A 24,644-nucleotide genomic window follows, 5' to 3' on the forward strand; every position below is an offset into this window, starting at 1 on the left:
AACAAATTCTGGAATCACTTGGGCCCAATAGTCCTCAAAATTAATAGATATTTGAGAAAATTAAAATGTATTGATAACCAAATTCATAGAATGTTATTTGTGCACATTACATTTTTCCACACATTTTCTGAAAAAACAAATTTCACTTTGTAATATTAGTCTATTCAAGAAAACCTGTTGACTTTTAACTTCTGGGTTTTTTTTTATAATATTCAGAATTAAAGGTGTAAACAAAGTTATTTTACTAATTCTCGCATACAGATTTAAAAATCTTTAAACAATTTAACATTGTTAATTTAATGGGAAGATCTTACAAAAAGATATAGGTAATAGGCAGAGACAAATATAATTGCTTTTTTGCTAGGATCATGGTGATTTATGTTAATTTCTGCAATTAAATTTGATGTCATTTACTTCCCTAGTTTTTAACTGAAGCTGGAGAATTCATCAGAGATCATTAGACAGTAACAGAACTGAAATTCTGACAGTTAATAGAAGTGCAGTTGTTTCATTTCCACAGCTTCCAGCTTTCTTCTCTGAATATTGGGAAGAAACCTCATGATTATGAAACATGGGCTTTTGATTAATTCTAACAGATGTTGCTTTGAATTTTCCATTTGCTTGCCAAGGCTTAGGAAACCAGCAGATAGTTACAGCTTTTTAAAAATATCATCAAACTGAGATTTTTAAAAAAAAGTAATTTGTTTAAATAGTGAATTTTTCAATCGGTAAACAGAGGGAGATATTAAAGAAACAATAGGCACTTACAGGTGGCCAATTTCCCTGCATGTAAAGGCAATATGCGGCTGTTTTGAGGCCACCTGAATGTGCAGGAGGTGCCCTTGAGGTGAGCTACCCTCCTCTGAGAGGGATAATCAGCTCAGCTCAGTGGCTCCCCCAGCCACCTGAATGCAGCTGGCTGAAAGCGGATGTTAAAGGGTCAGGCTGCTGATCACAGCTGACCCTGGGCAGGAGCCAGAGTGGGCTCAGAGCCGCCTCCTGTGCAGCTGTGTCCTTCAGGTGGCCAGCGTGGCGCTTTAAACGCTGCCACCTGAACGGCAATTTAAAGGGCCGCTTCTGCTTCTTCAGGCGCATTCTTAGCGTAGAATGCACCTGAAAAAGCCTAATAATAGTCTGGGGTGAGTTCCTTTCAATAAAAACCCCTTACAAACCTTGTTGTGCTTTGCTGTCTGTTTCTTGGAAGCATAGCAGTTTGTCCTGTTGACATGTTACACTTGGCGCTGCAGGCTGCTTCACTAATAGCTTGTCAATTCATAATATTCAGAGGCTCTCTTACACAGCCACAAGCAAATTTCTCCATAATTAACAGCCAACCATTGAGGCTAATTACTTTAATTGCTCAACAAAATTATGGAATCCAGTCAGGAACTTAAGGTATATTGGTGCAGATAAAGGAAATAATTTGATTTCTCCAATAAAATATCTTCTTATCAAAGATTAACTAGTCCAATTGGAATAGTTTTTAACAATAGGAATATCATATTTTTTGCTCTAATACATGTCCATTTTTTTGTAGTTTTTTTTAGCAGTATTATGTTTGTTATTGGGCAACTAATCCAGAGAACATTAGGTGAAATACTGCCATGATAGATGGAGAATTTGAAACAAAATCTGAAAACATTTGTTAAGAAGTGCCTGCAAAGACACTGGTTTGTCATAAAACCCAGCTGATTCCCTGACGACCTTCAGAGAAGCAAACTACCTTCAATGGTCCAACGCCATTATAATTGACCTAAGTGGAGAAGCATGTTCCTCGCTGATTAAAACCAGTGTGAGCATGACAAACTTCAGCTGTTCATAAAGGTTCAAGATCAGCACTTAAAGGGACATAAAGAACAAGCAATAATTATCAACAATGCCCACACTCTGAGGACTGAGATGCCCACATTTTAAAAGAGTTTTAAACATTTAAATGACATAAATATTGTTAATACAACCACAAATTATTCAAAAATGCACGTAGACCAAGTTTAATTATACTTTGTCGCACAGTGTTATTACTATATCTGACAAGTAAACTGCTACCTAAAAATTTTAACTGTGTGCATTTAAATTGATAAAATTATAATGGATTTTTAAATATCGAAATAAATGATCCGAATGATTAACTATGAAAAAATTGAAAACTCTCTCTCGGAAAATTATTAGAAGGCAGGGACATTTGTTGAACCAGTTTTATTCTAATAGATGTATTAAATGTTGGAGGTGGCCTGACATTTAGAAGAGTAAAAGCTCTACCTGGCTTCGTCAATGGTTCCAGAAATTTTCAGTGTTTGATTTCTGGTCGGTGGTGAATTTTCTGATGTCACTGAGCAGCATGTGGGCATTAGAATTAGCCTGATCATTTTTATGCATCTACCAGCAGAATGTATGCTAGAGTGTGGAAAATTTATATCAAAACATTCATGGTTAGAATGAATTGTGAATGTTTTAACCCACTAAAATACTTGGTCTAGTGATATTCACGTTTTCCTGTGCTAGACACAGTGGGATTTGCTTTCTTTTACAAACTCTGACAAATATATTAGTCAGGAATCATTGATCAGACAGCTATTCTTTCTGTAACAATAAGTACAGATGTTAAATGCATGCAGAAACAAAATCAGTCAATGCCTTCAAGAGTGAGTTGGATAATAATTTTCAGGGCAAGATTACACTTCAGGAAGAATTGTAAACTCAATGGGGAGAATGGCCTTTCTTTTTTGCCAGTGCACAAGGTAGCAGCGGCTATTTCGCCTCCGTATAATGGAATTCCCGACCCTGTGTGCATTGTTTATGATTGGGAAACAAGAGCAAAAATAAAAAAAAATACGAGCTGGATCTTCAAACTGGAGGATCAGATTTGTAAATTATTGAGTGGTTCTGACTTACTGAAGAAAGTGAGCCAGACTGCAGGAAACCTCAGAGAAGCAAGGATCACTGGAGAAGCAAGGGAGGCCATCAGAAGAGCTGGGCGAGAAGGTAGAGCAGCAATTGGGCCGTCATCAGGGTTAGAGAGCTAACCTGTTCAGACCCGTGCTCCCAATGATCTTACTCACAAATTTAAGAATGTTAGAGAAGAAAATGGATGACCTCAGAATCAGAATTTATTTTCATAAATGTATCACAAAATTTGTAGTTTTGCGGCAACATTATAGGTGTAAATAATGTTATAGATCACATTAACAAAATAAATTAGTGAAAAAGATGAGAAAGTGAAATAGTGCATGTGGTTCATTGTCGATTCAGAAATCCAAGGGCAGAGGGGCAGCAGCTGTTCCTGTCCCACTGGGTCTTTGTCTTCAGGATCCTGTACCTCCTTCCCAATTTTAGCAGTGAAGAAGGCATGGCCTGGGTGGTGAGGGTCCTTGAGGATAGAGGCTGCTTTATTAAGATACCACAGCTTGTAGATGTCCCCGATGGAGTGAAGGACTGACACCCACGATGCTTCTTGCTGAGTTCACAACTCTCTGTAGCCTTTTCCTGTCCTGTGCATTGGCACCTCCATACCAGACAGACACAACCAATCAGAATGCTCTCCATGGTACAACTGTAGAAATTTGCAAGTCTTTGCTGCCATTCCAAATCTTCTCACAATCCTCACAAAGGAAAGCCACTGGGGAGCATTCTTTGTGATTGTATTGAATATTGAGGCCCCAGGATAGATCTTCAGAGATTTTGACACCCAGAAATTTGAAGGTCTTAATCCTTTCCACTGCTGACCCCTCAATGAGGACTCATTCGTGTTCTCCTGATTTCCCACTCCTGAAGTCCACAATCAGTTCCTTAGTTTCGCTAACGTTGAGTACAAGGTTGTGGTTATGACTCCACTCAAATAGCTGATCTATCTCACCCTTGTACACTTCCTCATTGCCATCTGTGATTCTGCCAACCACCGTGGTGTAACCAGCAAATTTGTAGATGGAATTTGAATTGTGCCTGGCCACAGTCATGGGTATAGAGCGAGTAGAGCTAAGCATGTATCCTTGAAGTGCACCTGTGCTGAGAGCCTGAGGCTGTACCTGAACCAACGAGAAGAGCAGGGCTGCTGTGCTCTAATGACTACAGAAATATGGTGCCAGGACTCCATTCCAGATTCATCGAGGCAGCTAGATGGCCTTATCTCCTTTAGGACAGACAAAGATGCTGCTTCTGGCAAGACTCGAGGAGAGGGTCCATGCATTTACATCAGTGAGAATTGGTGCACAAACGTCTCTGTTGTAAAGATCTACTGCTCAGCTGAGATAGAGTACCTGATGGTGAAATGTAAACCCTTCTACCTGCCCAGGGAATTCTCAACTACACTGATTGCCACGGATTACATTCTACCTTTGATTGCCAAATGAGGGTGAGGAAATGAAGGAGTTTTACAGTGCCATCTGTAAAGCCCAGACAACTCACCCAGACTGTTGCATGATTATTTTTGGGGACTTCAATCACTCCAACCTGAAAACAGTCTTACCACAGTTTCAACAACACGTCAACATCACCACCAGAAAAGAGAACATCCTGCAATGAGTGTGCACCAATGTCCCTGGTGTGTACAAGGCTAACACTCACCTCCACCTTAGTAACTTGGACCATATATCCATCCTGCCAACCCCGGCACACAAACTACTGGAAAAACAGATGGATGGTCAGTTGCAGGGAGTGGGGGTGCCAAGCTGAGGTCAATGAGCAGTGCCACAAGACCGATTTGAAATCATGGATTGGAGCTTTTTAGGGGCTATGTAAACATCAATGAGTATATGAACTCAGTGACTGACTACATTAGCAAGTACTTCGAGGATGTAATGGAGATCGTATGCCACACCATTAGGGCTAACCAGAAACTTGGTTGAACGCAGAGGTCTGGTCACTTCTCAAAGCTTGGAATACAACATTCAGGTCAGGAGACAAGATTAGCCACAGCTGAACTCCTGTACGATTCAGAAGGCAAAGTGTGGGTATGCACAGAAGACCCACAGACAGCTGAGCCGCACCAGCAACATGAGACGCATGTGGCAAGATATCAAAACAAAAACAGGTTATAAGAGAATATTGCGAGTCAACGATAATGACGCCATCCTTCTGGACAGATTGAATGTCTTCCATGCATAGTTCAATGAGCACATAAGCTGACACCAAAGAAAGATCTGTCTCCTCTGATGAACGGGCACCCTGCAAATCAGCGGCTGAGGTGAGGAGAATCCTATCCAAGGTGAAACCACACAGCAACGGGACTAGACAACATACCCAGTCAGATGCTGAAGGACTGTGCAGACTAACTGACGGAGATCCTTAACACGTCACTGCAGCAGTCAACCGTCCCCATGGGTTTCAAGGCAGCCACCATCATCCCAGAACCAAAGAGGGAGAACAACATCTCATACGCCAGGCTGCTGCTCATTGACCTCAGCTTGGCATTTAATACAATCATATCTCAGAGGCTGATGGAGAAGCGGACCTCACTGGGAAACATCAGCCCACTGTCTAGCAGAAAGAACACAGTCCATCTGGGTTGGCAGCAGAACTTCGAGGACCATCACGCTGAACACTGGCTCATCTCAGGCCTGAGTGCTCAGCCCACTCCTGACCCATGGCTGCATGGCCAGATCCAGCTCCAACTGAGTCATCGAGTTTGGAGATGACACAACAGTTGTTGGCCTCATCAGCATTAGAGAACAGACGTGGAAAATCTTGTGACATGGTGCAAGAATGACAACCGGAGTCTCAATGTGCACAAGACAAGAAGATGATTGTTGGCTTCAGGAAGACCAGGGTCGATCATCCTCCACTACACATTAATAGATCAGTAGTGTATAGAGAAGAGGGCACCAAGTTGACCTATCCTGGACACATATCTCTTCACTTGCCAGAATAGCACAACAATGACTGCACTTTCTTGGAAGGCAGAAGTAGGAAAGGCTACCACCACCATTATATCAAACTTCTACAGGAATTCTATTGATAGCGTCCTGGCTGGCCGTATCACAGTGTGGTACAGTTGTGTAGAGTATTGGATCAGAGGTCAATCTACAGGACCATAAAAGTAGCAGAGAGGATGAGTACTGGTGCCTCCCGACAACCACCCCCAACCCCCCAGCCATCTGATTTTCCTTGATAGTTGTTTAAAGAGGACTTGTAAAACAAGTGAGGACCTTTCCTATCCCATGTGTAGCATCTTCCGATTACCCCCATTAGGAAAGACATATTAGAGCCAGAACCACTAAGCTGAGGAACATGGGTAATTAGACCTGCTGAACGACTGATGATCTGCTAAAACAACTATCTGAGATGTCACTATTCATCAATAATATTGATTTTTAATATATGTGCACATGTGCACAAATACACTGTATTTGTAGGTGTGTTACGTCTCTATGTGTGTTAGCATAGATATGCCTATAGTAGAAACCATTCCACAGATGATGTCCTTATCTCCTTTAGGACGGACAAAGATGCTGCTTCTGGCAAGACTCGAGGAGAGGGTCCGTGCATTTACATCAGTGAGAATTGGTGCACAAACGTCTCTGTTGTAAAGATCTACTGCTCAGCTGAGATAGAGTACCTGATGGTGAAATGTAAACCCTTCTACCTGCCCAGGGAATTCTCAACCACGCTGATTGCCACGGATTACATTCTACCTTTGATTGGCAAATGAGGGTGAGGAAATGAAGGAGTTTTACAGTGCCATCTGTAAAGCCCAGACAACTCACCCAGACTGTTGCATGATTATTGTTGGGGACTTCAATCACTCCAACCTTGTCGCTTCACTCTGTCCTGGCCCACCTCATACAACAGGCTGCTGTTCATTGACTTCAGCTCGGCATTTCATACAATCATTCACCAGAGGCTGGTGGAGAAGCTGTCCTCACTGGGACTCAGCACCCCTCTCTGTAATTGGATCCTAGACTTCCTAATGAAAAGACTATGGTCTGTCCAGGTCAGGATCAGAGGATTGAGCACCGTATCGCTGAGCACTGGTGCAACATAGGGCTGTGTGCTCAGCCCACTCCTGTTCATGTTCCTGACCCACGAATGTATCACCAGTTCCAGCTCGAACAGTGTCATCAAGTTTGCAGATGACACAATCGTAGTTGGAGGTCAAGTAAACATAGAAGAGGTGGAAAATCCTGTGAAATGGTGTAAGAGTAACAACCTGAGTCTCAATGTGGACAAAACAAAGGAGATGATCGTGGAATTGTTAGGACCAGGAACCACCACCCCCCACTGCACATCAACAACGCTATAGCAGAGAGAGTGGAGAGCATTAAGTTCCTTGCAGTTCACTTAATTAATGTCCTATCATGGACACTAATGATTTAATGTGCCCTCTTCAGACAACGATCCCAATATATCACGTTGATGGGGGGGGGGGGGGGGGGTGGGGGAGGGGAAGGAAGACTCCAATGATCCTCTCTGCCAATCCTGTGGATTGACCTCCGATCCATTTCTCTGCAGCAATCACCTGTCAGGAAGGCACGACACTAACAGCTCTTCATGAGAGGACTGATGCGGGTAAGGCTACCAGCCACTATTATATCATCCTTCTTTTGGAGCTCTATCGAGAGTGTCCTGGCCAACTGCATCAAAATATGGTATGATTGCTGCAGAGAAATGGATCGGAGGTCAATCCACAGGATTGGCAGAGAGGATCACTGGAGTCTTCCTCCCCCCCCCCCCCCCCCCACCCCATCAACGTGATATATTGGGATCGTTGTCTGAAGAGGGCACATTAAATCATTGAGGACCCCTTCCACCCTGCACACAGCATCTTTCAGCTGCTCCCATCAGGGAAGAAATACAGGTGTGTCAGAGCCAGCATCTCCAGGTTGAGGAACATCTTCTTCCCATGGGCAGTGAGAATGGTGAGCAAACAAAGCAACTGCTCATACTAATCATTCGAGACTGTCATTTGCACAAAAATATTTATTGATTGATTTTTAAAGATATAATACATATCTTGCATATGTATTATTTGTCTCTATGTCTGGTTGTGTGTCTGCGTGTTTTGCACCGAGGACCGGAGAACGCTGCTTCACCGGGTTGTACTTGTACAATCAGATGACAATAAACTTGGCTTGATTTGACTTGACGTAAATTGCAGGGTCTCTCTAAATCAGTGGTTGATTTTACCCTTGTCCAGACAATTAACCATCAAGAAAATGGCGCAGTTGAAGAATGAAGAGGAGAGAGCTTAGCTCCCTGCTCTATTCACTTTACACCTATTACTGTGTGGCTCAATGAGACAACAACCACATCAACAAATTCGCTGATGAGACCACAATAGTGGGTTGCATAAAAAGGGGCAAACCTCGCACTAAATGTCACCAAAACCTGATGGTTGACTTCCAGAAAGGAAAGCCAGAGGCCTACAATCCAGTGATCATTGGGGGATCAGAGGTGCAGAGGGTGAGCAAATTTAAGTTCTTGGCAGTAACTGTCTCAGGGGATCTTTCCTGGACCCAACAGACTAATGGCATTGTGAAAAAAAAACCACATCAGCACCTCTATTTCCTCATGAGTTTGCAGAGATTTAGTATGACACCAGAAACCCTGGTAAGTTTCTACAGAGGTGTGGTAGAAAATGTGCTGACCAGCTACAGTCTAGTATGGGGACATCAATACATCCAAGCATAAAGTCCTGCAAAAGCAAGTGGGGAGGCAAAACCCTCCCCACCATCAAGAACATCCATAGGGAACATTACCATTGGAGAGCAGCAGCAATCATTAAGGATCCACATCACCCAGCACACGCTCTGTTCTCGCTGCTGCCATCAGGAAAGAGGTATAGGGGCCACAAGACTCACATCATCAGGTTCAGGAACAGCTGCTATCCCTCCTCCTGACTCCTCAACAACAAACTCAATCAGGGACTCATTTAAGGACTTTTACTTTTGAACTTTGTTTGTTTTTTTCCTTCTCTCTATTTCAATCTGTTTGTTTGCATATGAACATTGTGTTCCGTTTTTTTTGCCCTACTAATAAGTGGTAATTTGACCTCACCTGCAGGAAAAATATTCTCAGGGTTGTACATGATGTCATGTATGTACTCTGACAATAAATCTGAAAAAATTGGATCGTTTCAGGATGAATGTGTTAATCTTGTTTAACAGCTTGAGATCACTATTGCCCCAGCTAAGAATGAGCTGTCCCAGGCTTCATTAGCCACCTCATACTTTCAACAAATGTTTCTCATATATCTTCAACACGTTTTTTAAAATATTCTGTTTAAGAATTGTGCCTTAAATTCAACAAAATATGCACTTCACATTTCTCAGTATTAAATTTTATCTGCCATTCAACCAGCCAATTATATTTCCTTGAAGTCTTGACTATGTTCTGGTCTCCATATGATAGGAAGTATATAGATAAGGTTGAGAGAGTGCAAAGAAGGTTTACAAAAATGTGGCCTGGATTGAACTATCTTGAATACGAACAAAGACCGAGTAGACTGGGATTTTATTCATTGGAGTGTAGAAGGTTGAGGGGGGGATTTGATTGAGGTATTTAAAATTATTAAGGGAATAGATAGAGTAGATGTGAATAGGCTCTTTCCTGAGGGTAGGGGAGATTGGAACAAGGGGTCATAAGTTAAGGGTTGGGGGCAAAACTTTAGGAGTAATATAAGAGGAAGTTTCTTCACTCAGAGAGTGGTGGCTGAGTGGAATGATCTTCTGGAAGAGGTCGTTGCGGCAGGGTCAATTCTGCAGGGGAGATTTGGGCTGCAGCTCATACATTTGGTGCTTGATGTTGAATCATGAACTTCATTTTATTGTTGATTATCCACTAATCAATAGTTAGAAATAAGCACGAGCATTAATATTTTATGTACTTCCTTAATTTGAATCAGAGAATTTTGTTAGGATTAACTTTTTTTTTAAGAAATAGGAACAGAAACCCATGAATAACATTGAGAATCTGACTTTATGCTGTTAATTTCTTTAATTTGTTGGTGAGAAGCTCCATTGGTTGAACTGTAATAATAAAACAGGAGACATGCTGCTCATAAAATAAGAAAATTACTATTACTTCAATAAACTTGTTACATCACAGTGTAACCATTCTTTCTTCCAGATGAAGTGTACTGATGGCTAAAGGTCTCGTGAAATGGACTGGAAAGACTTACACCTTAAACAAAAACTGCATATATAATGAATATTCACTCAGCCTGGAGCTAATGAACCAATAATCCAATCCTTAATCTCAATGGTTGTAAACCACTTGGTTTCCATTGCCAATTTTTATTACATCATCAAAACCATTTTAATTCGATCTTCTTGTCACTCCAGTCTACCCATTATTTTCCCTGCTCTGTTATGCTCCAGTAAGCATATATTACACCACATAATTTGGATTCACTGGGCATCTGCATTAACCTAGTTTATCAAAATGTTGTTTCTCTTTGGAATGCCAAGTACTGTAGAATCTCTATTATGCCATTAACAACAAATCAAGTAAAAGTGTATTTAAGTATGAAACCTGAGAAAATTAACATTACATCACTTACATTATGTAAAAAAAAAATTACAAGTACATTCGTAAGATCTTCATTTGTTGGAGCTGCCTTGCTGAAGCAGAGTGAAGGTTTAAGTCATTTCAGGTAAAGACAACTTGATCAATGCAGCCATCCAAATCTTCCTTTGCATGCCTACCTTCACCTCTTACATAATTTTCCATATTGTGTCAAAACAAAATTAGCTGCGCTAAGGGATTCATGTTTACAGTGCAGAGTGGTATTCTGGTTATGGCAGTAAAAGCCCCAACTTTAGTTCAAATTATCAGCAAATAAACATCCTGCTTCAGATATAGCCCAGAACACAAACTCCTGGATGTGATTCCCTCCTTAAGAGTGCCTTGCTGCAGTTCTAATGGCCATTGAAATGGTGGTGGTAATTTTTAAAGAAAAACTGGAAAGGAATACAGTAGATTGGAAGAGTTAATGTCTCCTCAACTATTTTTAAGTGAGGCAAAACTGACTTCTGACAGTTTTAACTCAGCAGAATTTATGCTGTTTCCTTGAAGAAAACATTTTATAGTTGGCCACCTAAAACATTTCCACAAACAAGAGCTGAATACAAAAATGAATCCAGGGAGAATCTAGAATCACAATGGCATCAGCTTTGGAAGTGCCATTTAATCATACTGCGGCAACGTTAACCCCTTGGACTCCCTGCCCCTGTCTTCAGGGACTATCAACAAGCACATGTATTCCGTGTCTCCATTTTCCGGGACCACCGGCTGGTTCGTAATGGTGTTCGTACTGTAGTTTACCCATGGACCCAGTCCAAAGTATGTATTAACAAAGGTTAAAAATGGCCCAGACTCCAAAGAGTTAAACAGTTATTTTCCCCATCTGCCATGGGGATTGGATTTGACAGCTTCTAGATGTCTTCTGATTGACACAAATACTTCATTGGAGAATTTATGACAATATTATTTATGGTTGCTTGTAAGAAAGTTTCCATATGTATGTATTTATATGAAATTAAAGCTGCATTTATTTTCATTGATAGTTTCCTTGAATAGGTGGCGTAGGCCAGCCATTCTCTTCCTTTTTATTTTCTTTTTCAATATTTTTATTGAAATTGAAATTCACATTAAAAAATACACAGTACATAAGAATACATATTAAAAGTCAAAAAATAGAAAAAAATGGAAAATAGAAAACTACAGACTACACTCAAAATTTCAACCACATTTTTAATCAAAGTTTATATCCAGGTAATATTTTGTTATAAAAATAAAATCTAATCCTACTACCAAAACCAAAGCTGTTTGCAAAGAAAGGAGATTTAATAAAAATTCCCTGTCACAGTAATAAATTACCCTATTAGTCAACACCTCTGCATTAATACCAAATCAAAGATTTTGGAAGTACTTTAAAAAGGGTCCCCACAAAAACGTTTGAAAATTTAAATTCAAATTGGATATTGAGCAATGAATCTTTTCTAAATTTAAACATGACAATACGCCATGTAACCATTGAGCGTTAGTAGGCAGAGCAATGTCCTGCCATCGAAGCAACACTGCCCACCTAGCCATAAGAGAGATAAAAGCCAATACATGCAAAAGCCATTTTCAACCTATTTTTAGTTAGGGCCCCTTAGAACTCTGCTCAAAGTTTATGGGCACCCTTCCCTGTGAAGCTGTCAAGTTTTGGTTTCTTCTGTCTTTCTCTCCTATATATATATATATATATATACACATTTAAAAAAAACTATAAAATATTTATGTTACTTCAGGTGAAAATAAAACGTGGCTTTTACTTAAACGTCCTGTGTCCTGGTACGTAAAGCCCCCAATGAAAATGGCTGGTGCAGGCTGTTATTTTTCATGGTTTAGGATGTGTTGCTTGGCAGTGCATAAGAAATAGGAGCAAAAGTAGGATGTCCGACCCATCGAACCTGCTTTGGCATTCAATGGCTGATCTGATGAAAGGCTCATCCCACACTTTGTAAAAGTTTATCTAACCTTGTCTTAAATATATTTACTAAGGTCGCCTCTCCTGCTTCAATGGGCAGCAAATTCCATAGATTCACTACCCTCTGGGAAAAACAGTTCCTCCTCATCTCTGCCCTAAATCTACTATCCTGCATCTTGAGACTATGCCCCCCAGTTTTAGTCTCCCCCACCAATGGGAACAACTTACCTATCTCTGTCTTATCTATGATTTTCAGAATTTTATATGTTTCTATAAGCTCCCCTCTCATTCTTCTAAATTCAAGCAAGTACAGGCTCAGCCCCAGCCCTCAATCTCTCCTCAAAGGCTAACCCTCCTTCGTTACTGGAATCAACCTAGTGAACCTCCTCTGGATTGCATCCAAAGCCAGTAGTACATCCTTCCTCAAGTAAGGAGACCAGAGTACTCCAGGTGCGACCTCAATAGTACTTTGTAGAGTTGCAACATAACCTCCCTACTCTTAAATTCAATCCCTCTAGTCATGAAAGCCAACGTTCCATTTGCCCTCTGGATAGCCTGCTGCGCTTGCAAACCAACAATTTTCTGATCCATGCACAAGCATTCACAAGTCCTTCCACACAGCACCATGCTGCAGTTGCTTGCTATTTAAATAATAATTTGATCTTTCATTTCTCTTTCCAAAGTGGATAACCTCTTATTTGCCAACATTGTACTCCATCTGCCAGACACTTGCCCATTTATTTAACCTATCTGTATTTCTCTAAAGATTCTCTGTATCCATCAGCAAACCTAAATACACTACATTCTTCCAGATTGTTCATGTATATCATGAACAGTTGCAGGCCCAGCACTGACCCCTACCGCACCATGCTCACCACTGATTGCCAACCAGAAAAACACCTCTGTATCCCAAATTCTCTGCCTTCTATTGGTTAACCAATCCTCTATCCATGCTAATACATCACCCCCAACTCAATGCATCTGAATCTAACTATGTGACTTATGGCCATCCATACCTATGACCGAAAAAAAAATAAAGAAAAATATAAAAATTACGCTTTTACTTTGAAAGCTGGGGCATATCTATGGAAAATAATGCCTCTCGTGAGAGGATGGCAAGGTGGCCCTCCTCTCGTGAGAGCTGGCAATGGTGGCTGCCATGTTGTATTTGATGAACGATAACATGAATACAGTGCATTTCTGACATATGTCCATTTTGAGATATAACCAATTGATCAGAATGGAAGATGGATATAAGTTGAGGAGTACCTACATAAGTCTTTTATGCAGTATCTTATTGAACGCCTCCTGGAAATCTAAATAAACAACATCCATCTGCTCCCCTCTATTTACCGTGCTTGTTATGTCCTCAAAGAACTCCAGTAAGTTTATCAAACAGGACCTTCCTTTACTGAATCCATACTGCATCTGCCTGATGGATCCATTTCGCTCCAGTTGCCTTGTGTGATAGTACAGATTCTATCACCAATGTATATATGTACAGATGGTAGTGTAGGATGATTATGATTGGCTGAGATTGTAGCCACACCTACTGGTAGGTCTTAAAGGATTGCTCCTAGCCAGACCAGGTCATTCTGGACTGGTCGACCTACTTGTGATATGCTCCAGTCTTTTAGTTAATAAAAGCCTTGATTTGGATCAACAAGTCTTTGGTCCTTTTGATGCTTTTTCTTTTTTAATGATAGCTTTAAGTGTTTTCCCAACCACAGACGGTAAACTAAATGGCCTATAGTTCCATGCCTTTTACCTACATCCTTTTTCAAATAGTGGCAAGACATTCACCATCTTCCAATTTGCCAGGACCTGCCCAGTCTAGAGAATTTTGGTAAATAATTACTAAAGCTTCTATTGCAGTGCTTCCCAACCTTTTTCTTCCAACTCACTTACCACTTTGAGTATTCCCTATGCCACAGATGCTTTGTGATTAGTAAAGGATTGCTTAAGGTGGTAGGTGGGTGGAAAGAAATAAATTTGAAAACCACTGTTTTAATCATGCCTAAATGACTTGTTATGTGCCCGATTTCATAACTCCAAAGGAAATGGGCCAATGACAATTTTTCTCAAGCAAAATATTTTGGTAACAATTCGGTCTAGAGCAGTGGTTCTCAACCTTCCCTTCCCACTCACATACCACTTAAGCAATCCCTTACTAATCACAGAGCACCAATGACATAGAGAATACTTAAAGTGGTATGTGAGTGAAGAAAAAGGTTGGGAACCATTGCTCTATTGTAACCGCTGCCATTTCTTGAAGTATGCTGGGATGCATTCCATTAGGACCAGGGGACTTGTCTAGCTTTAGACTCGCAAGTTTGCTCAGTATTACCTCTTTAGTAATAACTATTGCATCTAGGTCCTCACCTCCCATCATATTCATAACATCTGTCTTTGGCATGTTCGATGTGTCTTCCATTGTGAAGACTGACACAAAATAGTCATTCAAAGCCTCAACCATTTCATCTCATCCATTCAAGAATGTTTATAACAAGAAGGAAACACAATGACATTATGAGTTCAAGCTGATCTGGCGCGTGACCTTGAGGAGAACTAAGAGATGTGGCACTTTGAAAATTGCTGCTCCCATCTTATCAGAAGGTTCTGAGAAGGAAAGCTCTCTGAAAATACTACACAAATTTCTGCAATGTATTTTAGATTTGAAATGCTCATAGCTACCATGTGTATGCACATCACATTTAAGCCTTTGGTTATTAGCAATGGCTATATATTTGAATAATCTAAGGAGCTGGTTGAATTATTTTCTGCTGGAGATGACCATAAAATTTTTGCTTTGTGCATATATTATCTGCCACATAAGAACGGATATTGTACAGGTCCTGAAGTTGGTTTGATGGTTAGGTAATGAATATAAGGTTAATAGGCTTTAATATGGCTGTTGATGAAGCAGTAGAAGATAATGCTCTGAGGACATCATGGTGAGAAATTCCTGGGGATAACAACATTGGATTCAACAATCACACTCTTCACAAGAAATTTCTTTGGCTTCCTTGGGTTTTCGATTTTATTCTCATGGCTTTAAGTTTTGATTGATCTTCTTGGAAGCAGACATGGTTGGATGTTGCTTTGATGAGAGAGCAATCACTCACACCTGACAGCTCCAGTTCCAGTTCCAGTTTCGATGTCAGTTCAGATTGTGAAGTCATCTGAAGCTGAATGGTTCTGGTGGAATTCATTACTGTGGAGTGACATTGAAGTTCAGGGAATTTTTTAATTGAAGTTTTGAAAAATCTGAGATTTCTATCTATCATCAGTGCAAAATGCAACTCTAAATGTAAATAGAATCTCCATCATTTGTAACTAAAGATCTCAGAGTTCATGTGTGGAAGACAAAATCCATGGAGAGAGTATCTGGTCACAGTATTCCAAAGAAGTACTGGGGCATCATCAGAGAGGTAAACATTTCCCCAGTGATTAGAACACCAGTACTATCAGGCCTGCTCAAGGTATCTGAAGGTAGGAGCTCCTGGTTAGATACTAAGGCAGCATTAGCCTTAGAAATCATATTGATTAATTCTATAGAGTGAAAAGCTTCTTAATTATAAAATCTGCAATAGATGTCCAGCATAACTTCACAAGATTGAATCATGAGATGGGGGAGGGGGGGGGGATTATCCTATGAGATTATCTCTTTGAAACGTACAAAAATTTCCACATTGCTTAACAGAGTACATGCAAGCACTGAATAGTGAATTCTCAATTTTAATTAACCTTTTTCTCTCTCCTCACCCATCTTGGATTTCTCACGCATACCACCCCAGTTCCCTGTTACCTAGTTCCTTTCTCATTTCTACCCACACAGACGTCATGCTGTATCCTCTATCACCTGCTTCCATCAGACCATTAACCCTTCCTCTCATGGTTCCACCAACTTCCTTCTGTCTTCACATTCACCCACCCTTCTCCCCTGACACTATTTCCTCCTCCCTTTTTTGTCCTTTATCCGCTTCCACCTATCACCAACTCCTAATTCCACCCAACTGGATCTACCTATCCATCATTATTCACCATCATTCTCTGACCCCTCCCCCTTTCTTTAATATTCCCTGTCTTCCCTCTCCTTTTTCACCCCTGACGCAGGGTTTCAACCCAAAATGCCAACTGTCTGCTTTCCTCCATGCCTACTGCCTGACCCACTGAGTTTCTCTAGCATTTTATTTATTGCTCAAGGTCCCAGCATCTACAGTCTCCATCTTTCCCCAGGCTGTTGTGTCTTTATCTTTCCCCAGGCTTAGATGTCCAGAAACAGGTGTCAGAGTCTCTATTCTGTAAAGAGGTTAGAAATGTCATCACCCAGTCGAAAGTGGAAGCTTAGTGACTGAGTATATTCAATATAGTGATTTATAGATTTTTGAAAGCAATGGATTCAAGAGATCTGGGGTTTGTGCAAGAAAATAATGTCCAGAAAAAAAGAGCAGACATGAGTGAACGATGATGGATAGATAGATGAATTAAATAAACCATTCAATTTTACAGGTACTCCCCGACTTGCAACCAATGCGACTTATGCCCATTCGCATATATGTCCAATTTTTTTTATAAAGAAAAAATATATTATTTACGCACTTATGTTGTATTTGACAAACTATAGTAGGGATACAGGGCATGTAAGAGCTCAATTGTGCGTACTTACCTTGTTAGTCCACATCCCAGGGTCCATAGGCTGGGCGTGGCCATCTTGATTCCTGTGCACATGTGCAAGACTTTGGTTGGTGCATGGGCGTGGGTTTGCATATTGGAGTTCAGTTGGTGCACGCACAAGAGTTAAGGGCACAAATTCAATATCGTTAGGGCGCTTAACTCTCACGCATGCGCCAACTGAACTCCAATATGCAAACCCACATCACACCTGCTTACCGAAGACTCGCGCATGCGCACAGGAATCAAAATGGCCGTACTACGGATCCCAAGACACCAACTAACAAGGTAAGTATGCAATTCCGACATATCCCTATTCCAAGATATGACCAGTCATCCAGAATGGAACATGGACTATGTCAGGGAGTACCTATTCAAGTCATAAGCTGTAAAAATAAACTTTTCTAAATCACAACAGACTGTATATTTCTGTCCATGAACAATTTCAATTATGCATTATTGTTCGACAACATTATATTTTGTAATACATAGGTAATTTTGCTGCCAGTAAAGTTACAGTTTATGCCAGTGGTGAGCATTTTAGAAATGACTCTCTAGGTCATTTAAATCCTAGCATCTGCCCAGCCAGCTGCTCTGCAGTGAATAATTATATCTTTGCAGATGAAGTAGAAATATATAATAAATCACTTGTGTAATTTTTATTTAATAATACAATCACTTAATTTGTACTTTCACAAAGTTTTAAAAGTAAATACTGTTATCTCATCAGAATTTAATTTTACATGAAATTGATTTATAGGATCTACAAAGATATAATCCCTTGTGCTTTACAAAGCAAATCTCATGATTTTAAATACACAAAAATGATTAATTATTTAATCATATAATTAAGTTACAGTTTTTTTATTGTAGAATATATTTTTGGTCAATTAATGTCAACCTGCAGATTCTGATTTGGTTTTTTTTAGCTTTGAATTCAGGATAAATTAATTGAGAAATGTTACTACGGTATATACTTATGTAAAATGAAACTTCTGTGGACCAAAATTTAGGGGGTCAACTTTTACATGCATACTACTCTTGATCAGGAGAAGTACCTGCATTTTTTGAAGCATTGGTAGGGTGGCAGAGACCAGGTGATAAGTCAATGTTTGGGGAGTCGGGAGTTTGGATGGGCAGACGGCCAGGGTCTAGGTGAGAGTTCACAGTCAGTGCCTCAAGAGCTCTGGTGCATGGAGGGCCAGGGTCTAGATGAGAGTCTGTGGTCAGGGCCTCAGGAGCTCTGGTGCATGGACGGCCAGAGCCTAGGTGAGAGTTCACAGTCAGTCAGGGCCTCAGGAGCTTTGGTGCGATTGACTTTGACACGTGATATATGGAAAATACCAGATTTTTGGGCCAATAATAGTGGGGGGGGGGGGGGTGGGAGGGACACAACTTTTATATGCTATCGATTATGACACGAATATATTCGGTAATATATGACATACCCTTTTAATAAAAACACAGAACATTCCTTTTCAGGAAGACATTTCTCATTCACAATCACGAGTATTACTCTTCATTTTTAGGTCTTCTTTGACATATAAATTACTGGAACCTGTAGTCAATAAATTTGTCACCTTTTAATTGTCAAATTACTTCACCAAAAAGTAACATCTATCCAAGTTTTCCAAAATATACTGTTCATTTATATTACTTCGCTGTCCATACATCATTAGTTTCCTTCACCAAAATCTTATTAAATACATCTGCTTCTAAGAGACTAAGATAAAGCAATCTTCTGATAATTTTTCCTGAGAAATTGGTCAATTGGAAAAGGTTAATTATATGTAATTTGTTTGGTCTTCCTGTAAGGGAAACTACAGCAGACTGACTGCCGAATCCACTTTATAGATTAAATGAGATTCTGACTCTACTCTGAACAGCTGAATTTGATATGTATACAACATTATGATATTTTAAAACTATCAATTAGAATTCAGACAGAATTCATCACTTCACCTAAATATGTCGTGTAAATGAGATGAACTGTTCAAAGCAGCCATCGGGAGCTTCAGCTACTAAACACTTCATACAGTATTCACTGCCTGTGGCAAGGCACCAGCGTTGTAAGCTCCCGACAGGTTTGAGAATGGCTTCATTATTTTAACATTGCACATTAGTTACACCTTTGATTACAACCTTATCTTATGTTCATCCAATATTATGAGCTGGCCCTCCTCTATTTTCATGTCAGTTTTGACTGCAGAACCATTGGCAATCTCTACGAGACAAATTATTCACTACTTATGAAAACCCTGTAATTTTGTGAAGTCAGGTTGTGGCAACCGATTCAGAACTACAAAAACCATGGATTTTGTTCTTTATATGAAAAGAATTACATTTCACCCTCTCTTCCCCATAACCATCACTCACAGAAAACATCGACACTGACCCAAGTGATAGAGCAAGCCAAAATAAAGGCAACAAACTGGCATGATTCTTTTATGTGTTTCAAATGGAACTTGAAAATGTCATAATTCAGCTTGAGATCCAGGCAGACAAATGAGCAAGGATTCACTTCCGATGTTCCCAGATCTGTGACAGTGTCACAGTGGTCAGAACTCAGTCCTTTTAGAAGATACGTACATACAGTTACTGAATTTGTAGTTATCAAACAAGAATTTCACTGAACCAATAAAATGGATCAAGACCAAACAACTTATGGAGAAATTCCACTTCAAATACAGTGATGTTTAGGACCAAGGCATTTTTTTCCTTAATTTGCTCCTGTGCTCCACAATTCACATGTGATTTAAGTGCACATTCAGATTTTATTCAAGGTTGTTTGTCTACATACTGGTTTGACCATGGCAATGGTGAGGAGCTGTACATTTGGCATGGCCCAACAACCCATCAATGCCTCCAATTCTAAATACCATCCCAGGTGAAAGAATGTGCAGCCCACTTTATGAATATGCTCAATGACACTACCATCTTAAGAAATATTTCTTGCTAAATTATTCTGTTGAAAAATGTTCAATTCCAACAATATGCAAATCAATACACAGATTTTTAATAAACATTTTAAATGACTTATTGATGGTTACTAAAAATTGCTTTTTCAATTAAAGTTTAAAATGACTTACAGATCTCAGTTAAAACAGCAGTGAAACTCTGTGTCACCCAAAAATTGAAAATGTAAGGATATATTATTTACCAGCATAAAAACTCATTTACTGAAGCAAAATCAATCATTGTTGAATAAAGTCTAAATTAAATAGGTTCTTCTTGTTGATGTTATAAATGTGGTGCTGCAAGCCACGATCGAGAATCATTTGAATTAAGTTTCAAAGACCTCAAACAGCCAAGAAGTAGGACTTTGTCATGTTGTGTAGATAACCAAGGACATAATGAAGGAACCTCTTCTGTTTATAACCAAATTAAAGTTTTAAACAAAAATCATTTTTTCATTGTTAACAGACTGACATATTCATATAAGACATATTGCACTAGAAATTTATCAATCAAGAAAATATACTTTTTCATTCAGAGAGTGACTTCTGCAGGATATATACATGTAACCTATTTGGGTTTTGGATATATGTGACTATGACAACAGTTATATGGCTGCATATTAGCAGCTGTACTGCATAAACAGTCGTGTAACTATGGACAGTTCTGGGCTGGGAAAATTCGTGAGGATAAATGTGCTGGAGAAACTCAGTAGGTCACGCAGCATTCTTTATGCAGAAAGATATGTCACCCATGTTTCGAGCCTGAGACCTTCATCAAGATATGAGGAAAAAGCAGGCAGGTGCCTGAATAAAATGGTGGGTGAGAAGCAGATAGAGGAGTATAGGCCCACTGGCAGAGGCAGACGAAGGCGAGAGAGCAGAATAGAAAAAACCTGGGAAATTGGACAGGTTATCCTCTGAATGGTGAGGGTAGGGAGTGGAGAGTTGGAGAAAAAGGGACAGAGGGACAGGAAAAGAGAGAGAGAGAGAGAGAGAGAGAGAGAGAGAGAGAGAGAGAGAAAGGAAAGCATCACTCGGAAATTCAACAAGATCCATAATTTGAAGTTATTTCTTGATTTATTTTCGACAATCCCAACATTGTAGTTTGTTTATTTAGCTTATAACAGTGCAGGACACCATTCATAAAAAAAAATAGGGAACCAGATACAATTAAAAATCCAACATTATTTGATTCGAAGTTACTAGCTCTTGCTGCACCCAAGTCACCAAACACTCACATTATTTTCGGCCAGGCTTCCACACCATCAAGTCAGATGGCAAGATCTCAGTAACGTCTTAAGTGATGTAGACCAGAGACACTGACCGTATAACACTCTTGACAGCCCCTGAGAGAAGCAAAACTGGGATTGAAACTTGACCTGGGCTCATGGTTGTGTAGAATTTGAGGCAAAAATTAAAAGTGTAGCAATATTAAAAAATATTGTTCCTATTTTTATGCGATGGAACAACATATTCATTCAGTTTTCAATGTGGAACCTTAGAGCTTTCATCAAAATATTCAATGGAAAGACAAGAAATATTCTTAATTATTTGTTATCAAAGAGTTGAACTGTATCTTGGCACTTTCAAAGCTTTTGGAAAATGCTTGTACAAGGCATTTATTTTAGTATTATCGAATATTTGACTAATAACCCTTGTCCAATCAATATTGAGTTTGGATTTATTGTATTTTAAGAAAGTCATGCTTCAATATTGTTGAAAACATTAAAAACAATTCCTGTGTTATAAATTTGGTCTTGTTACTGATATTACTAACAAGAAAATTACAAGTGAACAAAAAATAAAATCTCACCTTTTCATCATCCTCACCGAATGGAGCACCTCCTGGATTTTTATTTATGGCTTGGACAACACCAATAATCTCACCATCACTGTTTTGAATCGGCATGCATAACAGGGACTTGGTTTTGTACCCTGTTAATTTATCAATTTCATCTCGAAAGCGACGGTCCTAAGAAGGAAAATATGAAGATATTGGTTATCAACTTCTAGTGTCATTAATCTGTACAACTCAACAATGTTTACTGTATTGGATAGCATCAGAACAAATTAAGTAAGAATTGCTTAAGTTCATTAAAAATTTGCCTTCAAAAGGATTAACAAGATTTTATTCAGAATATCTGATTATTTCTTTAGCCCCGTTTCAATATCAAGAATTTATTTTCAAGCAAATTAATTGAAGTTTTGGATATTCTGTGGTATTGAGGGAGACAAGGATAGTGTAAAATCCAATAATGAAGCTTAATTTAAATTTCACTAAAACGGTAAAACCCCAGGATTGGTAGATGCCAGATAAATGTATTTTGCGGTTATTTGAGAATTACTTTTACAATGCCTAACTAATACACCTGCATTTAGAATTAAGTTTAAAAATACAAAAATACTAGACTGTACTTACACTGAACAAACTTCACTTGCATGAATATATAAACCTTAAAGCATTTTACTTTACATTAAGTTGCATTTTTTAAAAACATTTAACCATCGCTGCATCTGCAGGTTGCTCCCCCTCCATGGAGCCATCCGAAAGACGAACAATAACATGATAGATAATTAATCCCCCACTCCCTCAAGCTTATAGATAAGGTTTCTGACCGGGGTATCTCTTACTAAGCAGGGATAAGGAGACACTCTAAGAGTCACTCAACAGCGAGCAGCATCAACTAGCTCTTTATCCTGGGCGACACCATTGTTGTTTATTTATTTTATTCAAATAGCTCCTGCGAGCAAAGAACGACCAAAGCCCTCCACTGGCTGAATATTTGCTCCCATCTTCACCAAAATGTTATGTGTTACTTCAGAGAACATTTATTTTAAAATTTTTAAACTGATGTATTTTTACCTATTATTTTATTCTTATTTATTTAATTTTTAAAATTTATTTCCCAAATATTTTTCTGGTAGCTTGAGGCTGCAGGTTGCTTGAAATCTGGATACCAGGGGTTTTACTGTGTTATGTAAGAGGAAGGCATTGGTCATACATATTCCATTAGGAGCCTGCAAGGTGAAAACATGAGGATAACCACTTTGGAGGCAGAATGAAAGAACTAAGGATGATTTAAAATGAGTAAGATGACAAATGTGTGGGACAGAAGGGTCTGGGACCTCATATACAAAACATGAGGTTCAGCTGAAAATTGGCAAGTATGATTTTGTTGGAATAACAGAGACATGGCTGCAAGAGGACCAGCGCTGGGAAATGAATGTTCAAAGTTGTATGTCCTATCGAAAGGACAGACAGGTGGGCAGAGTGGGTAGGTTGGCTCTGTTGGTGAGGAATGACATTTTTTTGGGGGGGGCTTCTTCCCTTAGGTTTTCTCTTCAGCATATGGAAGGCATGCTCAATTAGATTTAGATTGGGCGATTGAGTTGGCCATTCAAGAATTTTCTAGTTTTTCGCTTTGAGAAACCTCTTTGTTGCTTTAGCAGTTTGTTTGGGATTAATGTCTTGCTGTAGGATGAAGTGCCGTCCAATGAGTTTGGAGGCATTTGTTCAAACTTCAGCAGATAAGATGTTTCTGTACACCTCAGAATTCATTTTGCTACTGCATCAGCAGTTATACCATCAATGAGAATAAATGTGCCAGTACTTGTTGCAGCTATACATGACCTGGCCATGAACAGCCCCACCACCATGTTTCACAGATGCTTTTTTAGATCTTGGGCAGTTCCTTTACACCTCCACACTTTGCTCTTGCTACCTCCCTGATACAGGTTCATCTTGATCTCATCTGACCACAAGACCTTTTTCCAGAATTCTCCAGCTCTTTTAATTACTTCTTGGCAAACTGTAATCCGGCCATCTTGTTTCTGTGGCTAACACAGTTTTCATCTTGCAGTGTAGCCTCCGTATTTGTGTTCATGAAGTCTTCTGCAAACAGTAGTCATTGACACGTCCACACCTGCTTCTTGGAAAGCGTTTCTGATCTGTCGGATAGGAGTTTGCTGTTTTTTCTTCATGATCATTAGAATTTTTCTGTTATCAGCGGTGGAAGTCACTTTGCAATTACTAAGCTTACCAGTACATTTTTTCTTCTTAATGATATTCCAAACAGTTGATTTTGGTAATCCTAAGGTTTATGTGATGTCTCTTTCTGCTTTATTCTTGCTTTTTGACCTCAAAATGGCCTCTTTTGCACAACCCTGGTCACCATGTTGAAAATGACAACTATGGACTCCAAAGGTGATCCAAAAGCTTAGAAGCAAGCCGACCTCTCTTATATCTGCACCTATGAGGGGGACTCTGTATCGAAAGGGCTGTAATTTCTACACGGTCAAACCAAAATGTATGCAAATATCCTTGAATAAAATCTGGAATGTGCACTTTAATGACATGTGAATTGTTTGATTACAAATTTAAAACTGTGGAGCACCTTGGCAAATAAAGGAAAAAAGGGTCTTTGTCCTAAACATTATGGAGGACACTGTCATTGTTATAATTTCAGAACATGGGATTGTCTATTTATCATTTAGAGGAAGGGATTTTTTTTCTCTCAGAGTTATGAATCTTAGAAATTCTCTGCTCCAGTGAGCAGTGAGGGCACAGACATTATGTTCAAGACAAAGGCAGACAGACCTTTAAACTA

The 24,644-nt window shown here is 39.5% G+C and overlaps 1 protein-coding gene across 4 annotated transcripts in view; it reads right to left on the bottom strand.

Annotated features, from left to right (window-relative positions):
• The window catches only part of pde11a (phosphodiesterase 11a), a 355,963-nt gene that overhangs the window by 233,177 nt on the left and 98,142 nt on the right, over positions 1-24,644 (bottom strand). For all 4 annotated transcript variants that reach the window (XM_069935824.1, XM_069935820.1, XM_069935823.1 and 1 more), the window contains one exon: positions 21,851-22,009. In XM_069935824.1, the coding sequence (XP_069791925.1) occupies positions 21,851-22,009 (159 nt within the window). The remainder of the gene's footprint in view (positions 1-21,850; positions 22,010-24,644) is intronic.

This window comes from Narcine bancroftii, chromosome 4 (assembly GCF_036971445.1).
Source record: "Narcine bancroftii isolate sNarBan1 chromosome 4, sNarBan1.hap1, whole genome shotgun sequence".
Taxonomy (NCBI): domain Eukaryota; kingdom Metazoa; phylum Chordata; class Chondrichthyes; order Torpediniformes; family Narcinidae; genus Narcine; species Narcine bancroftii.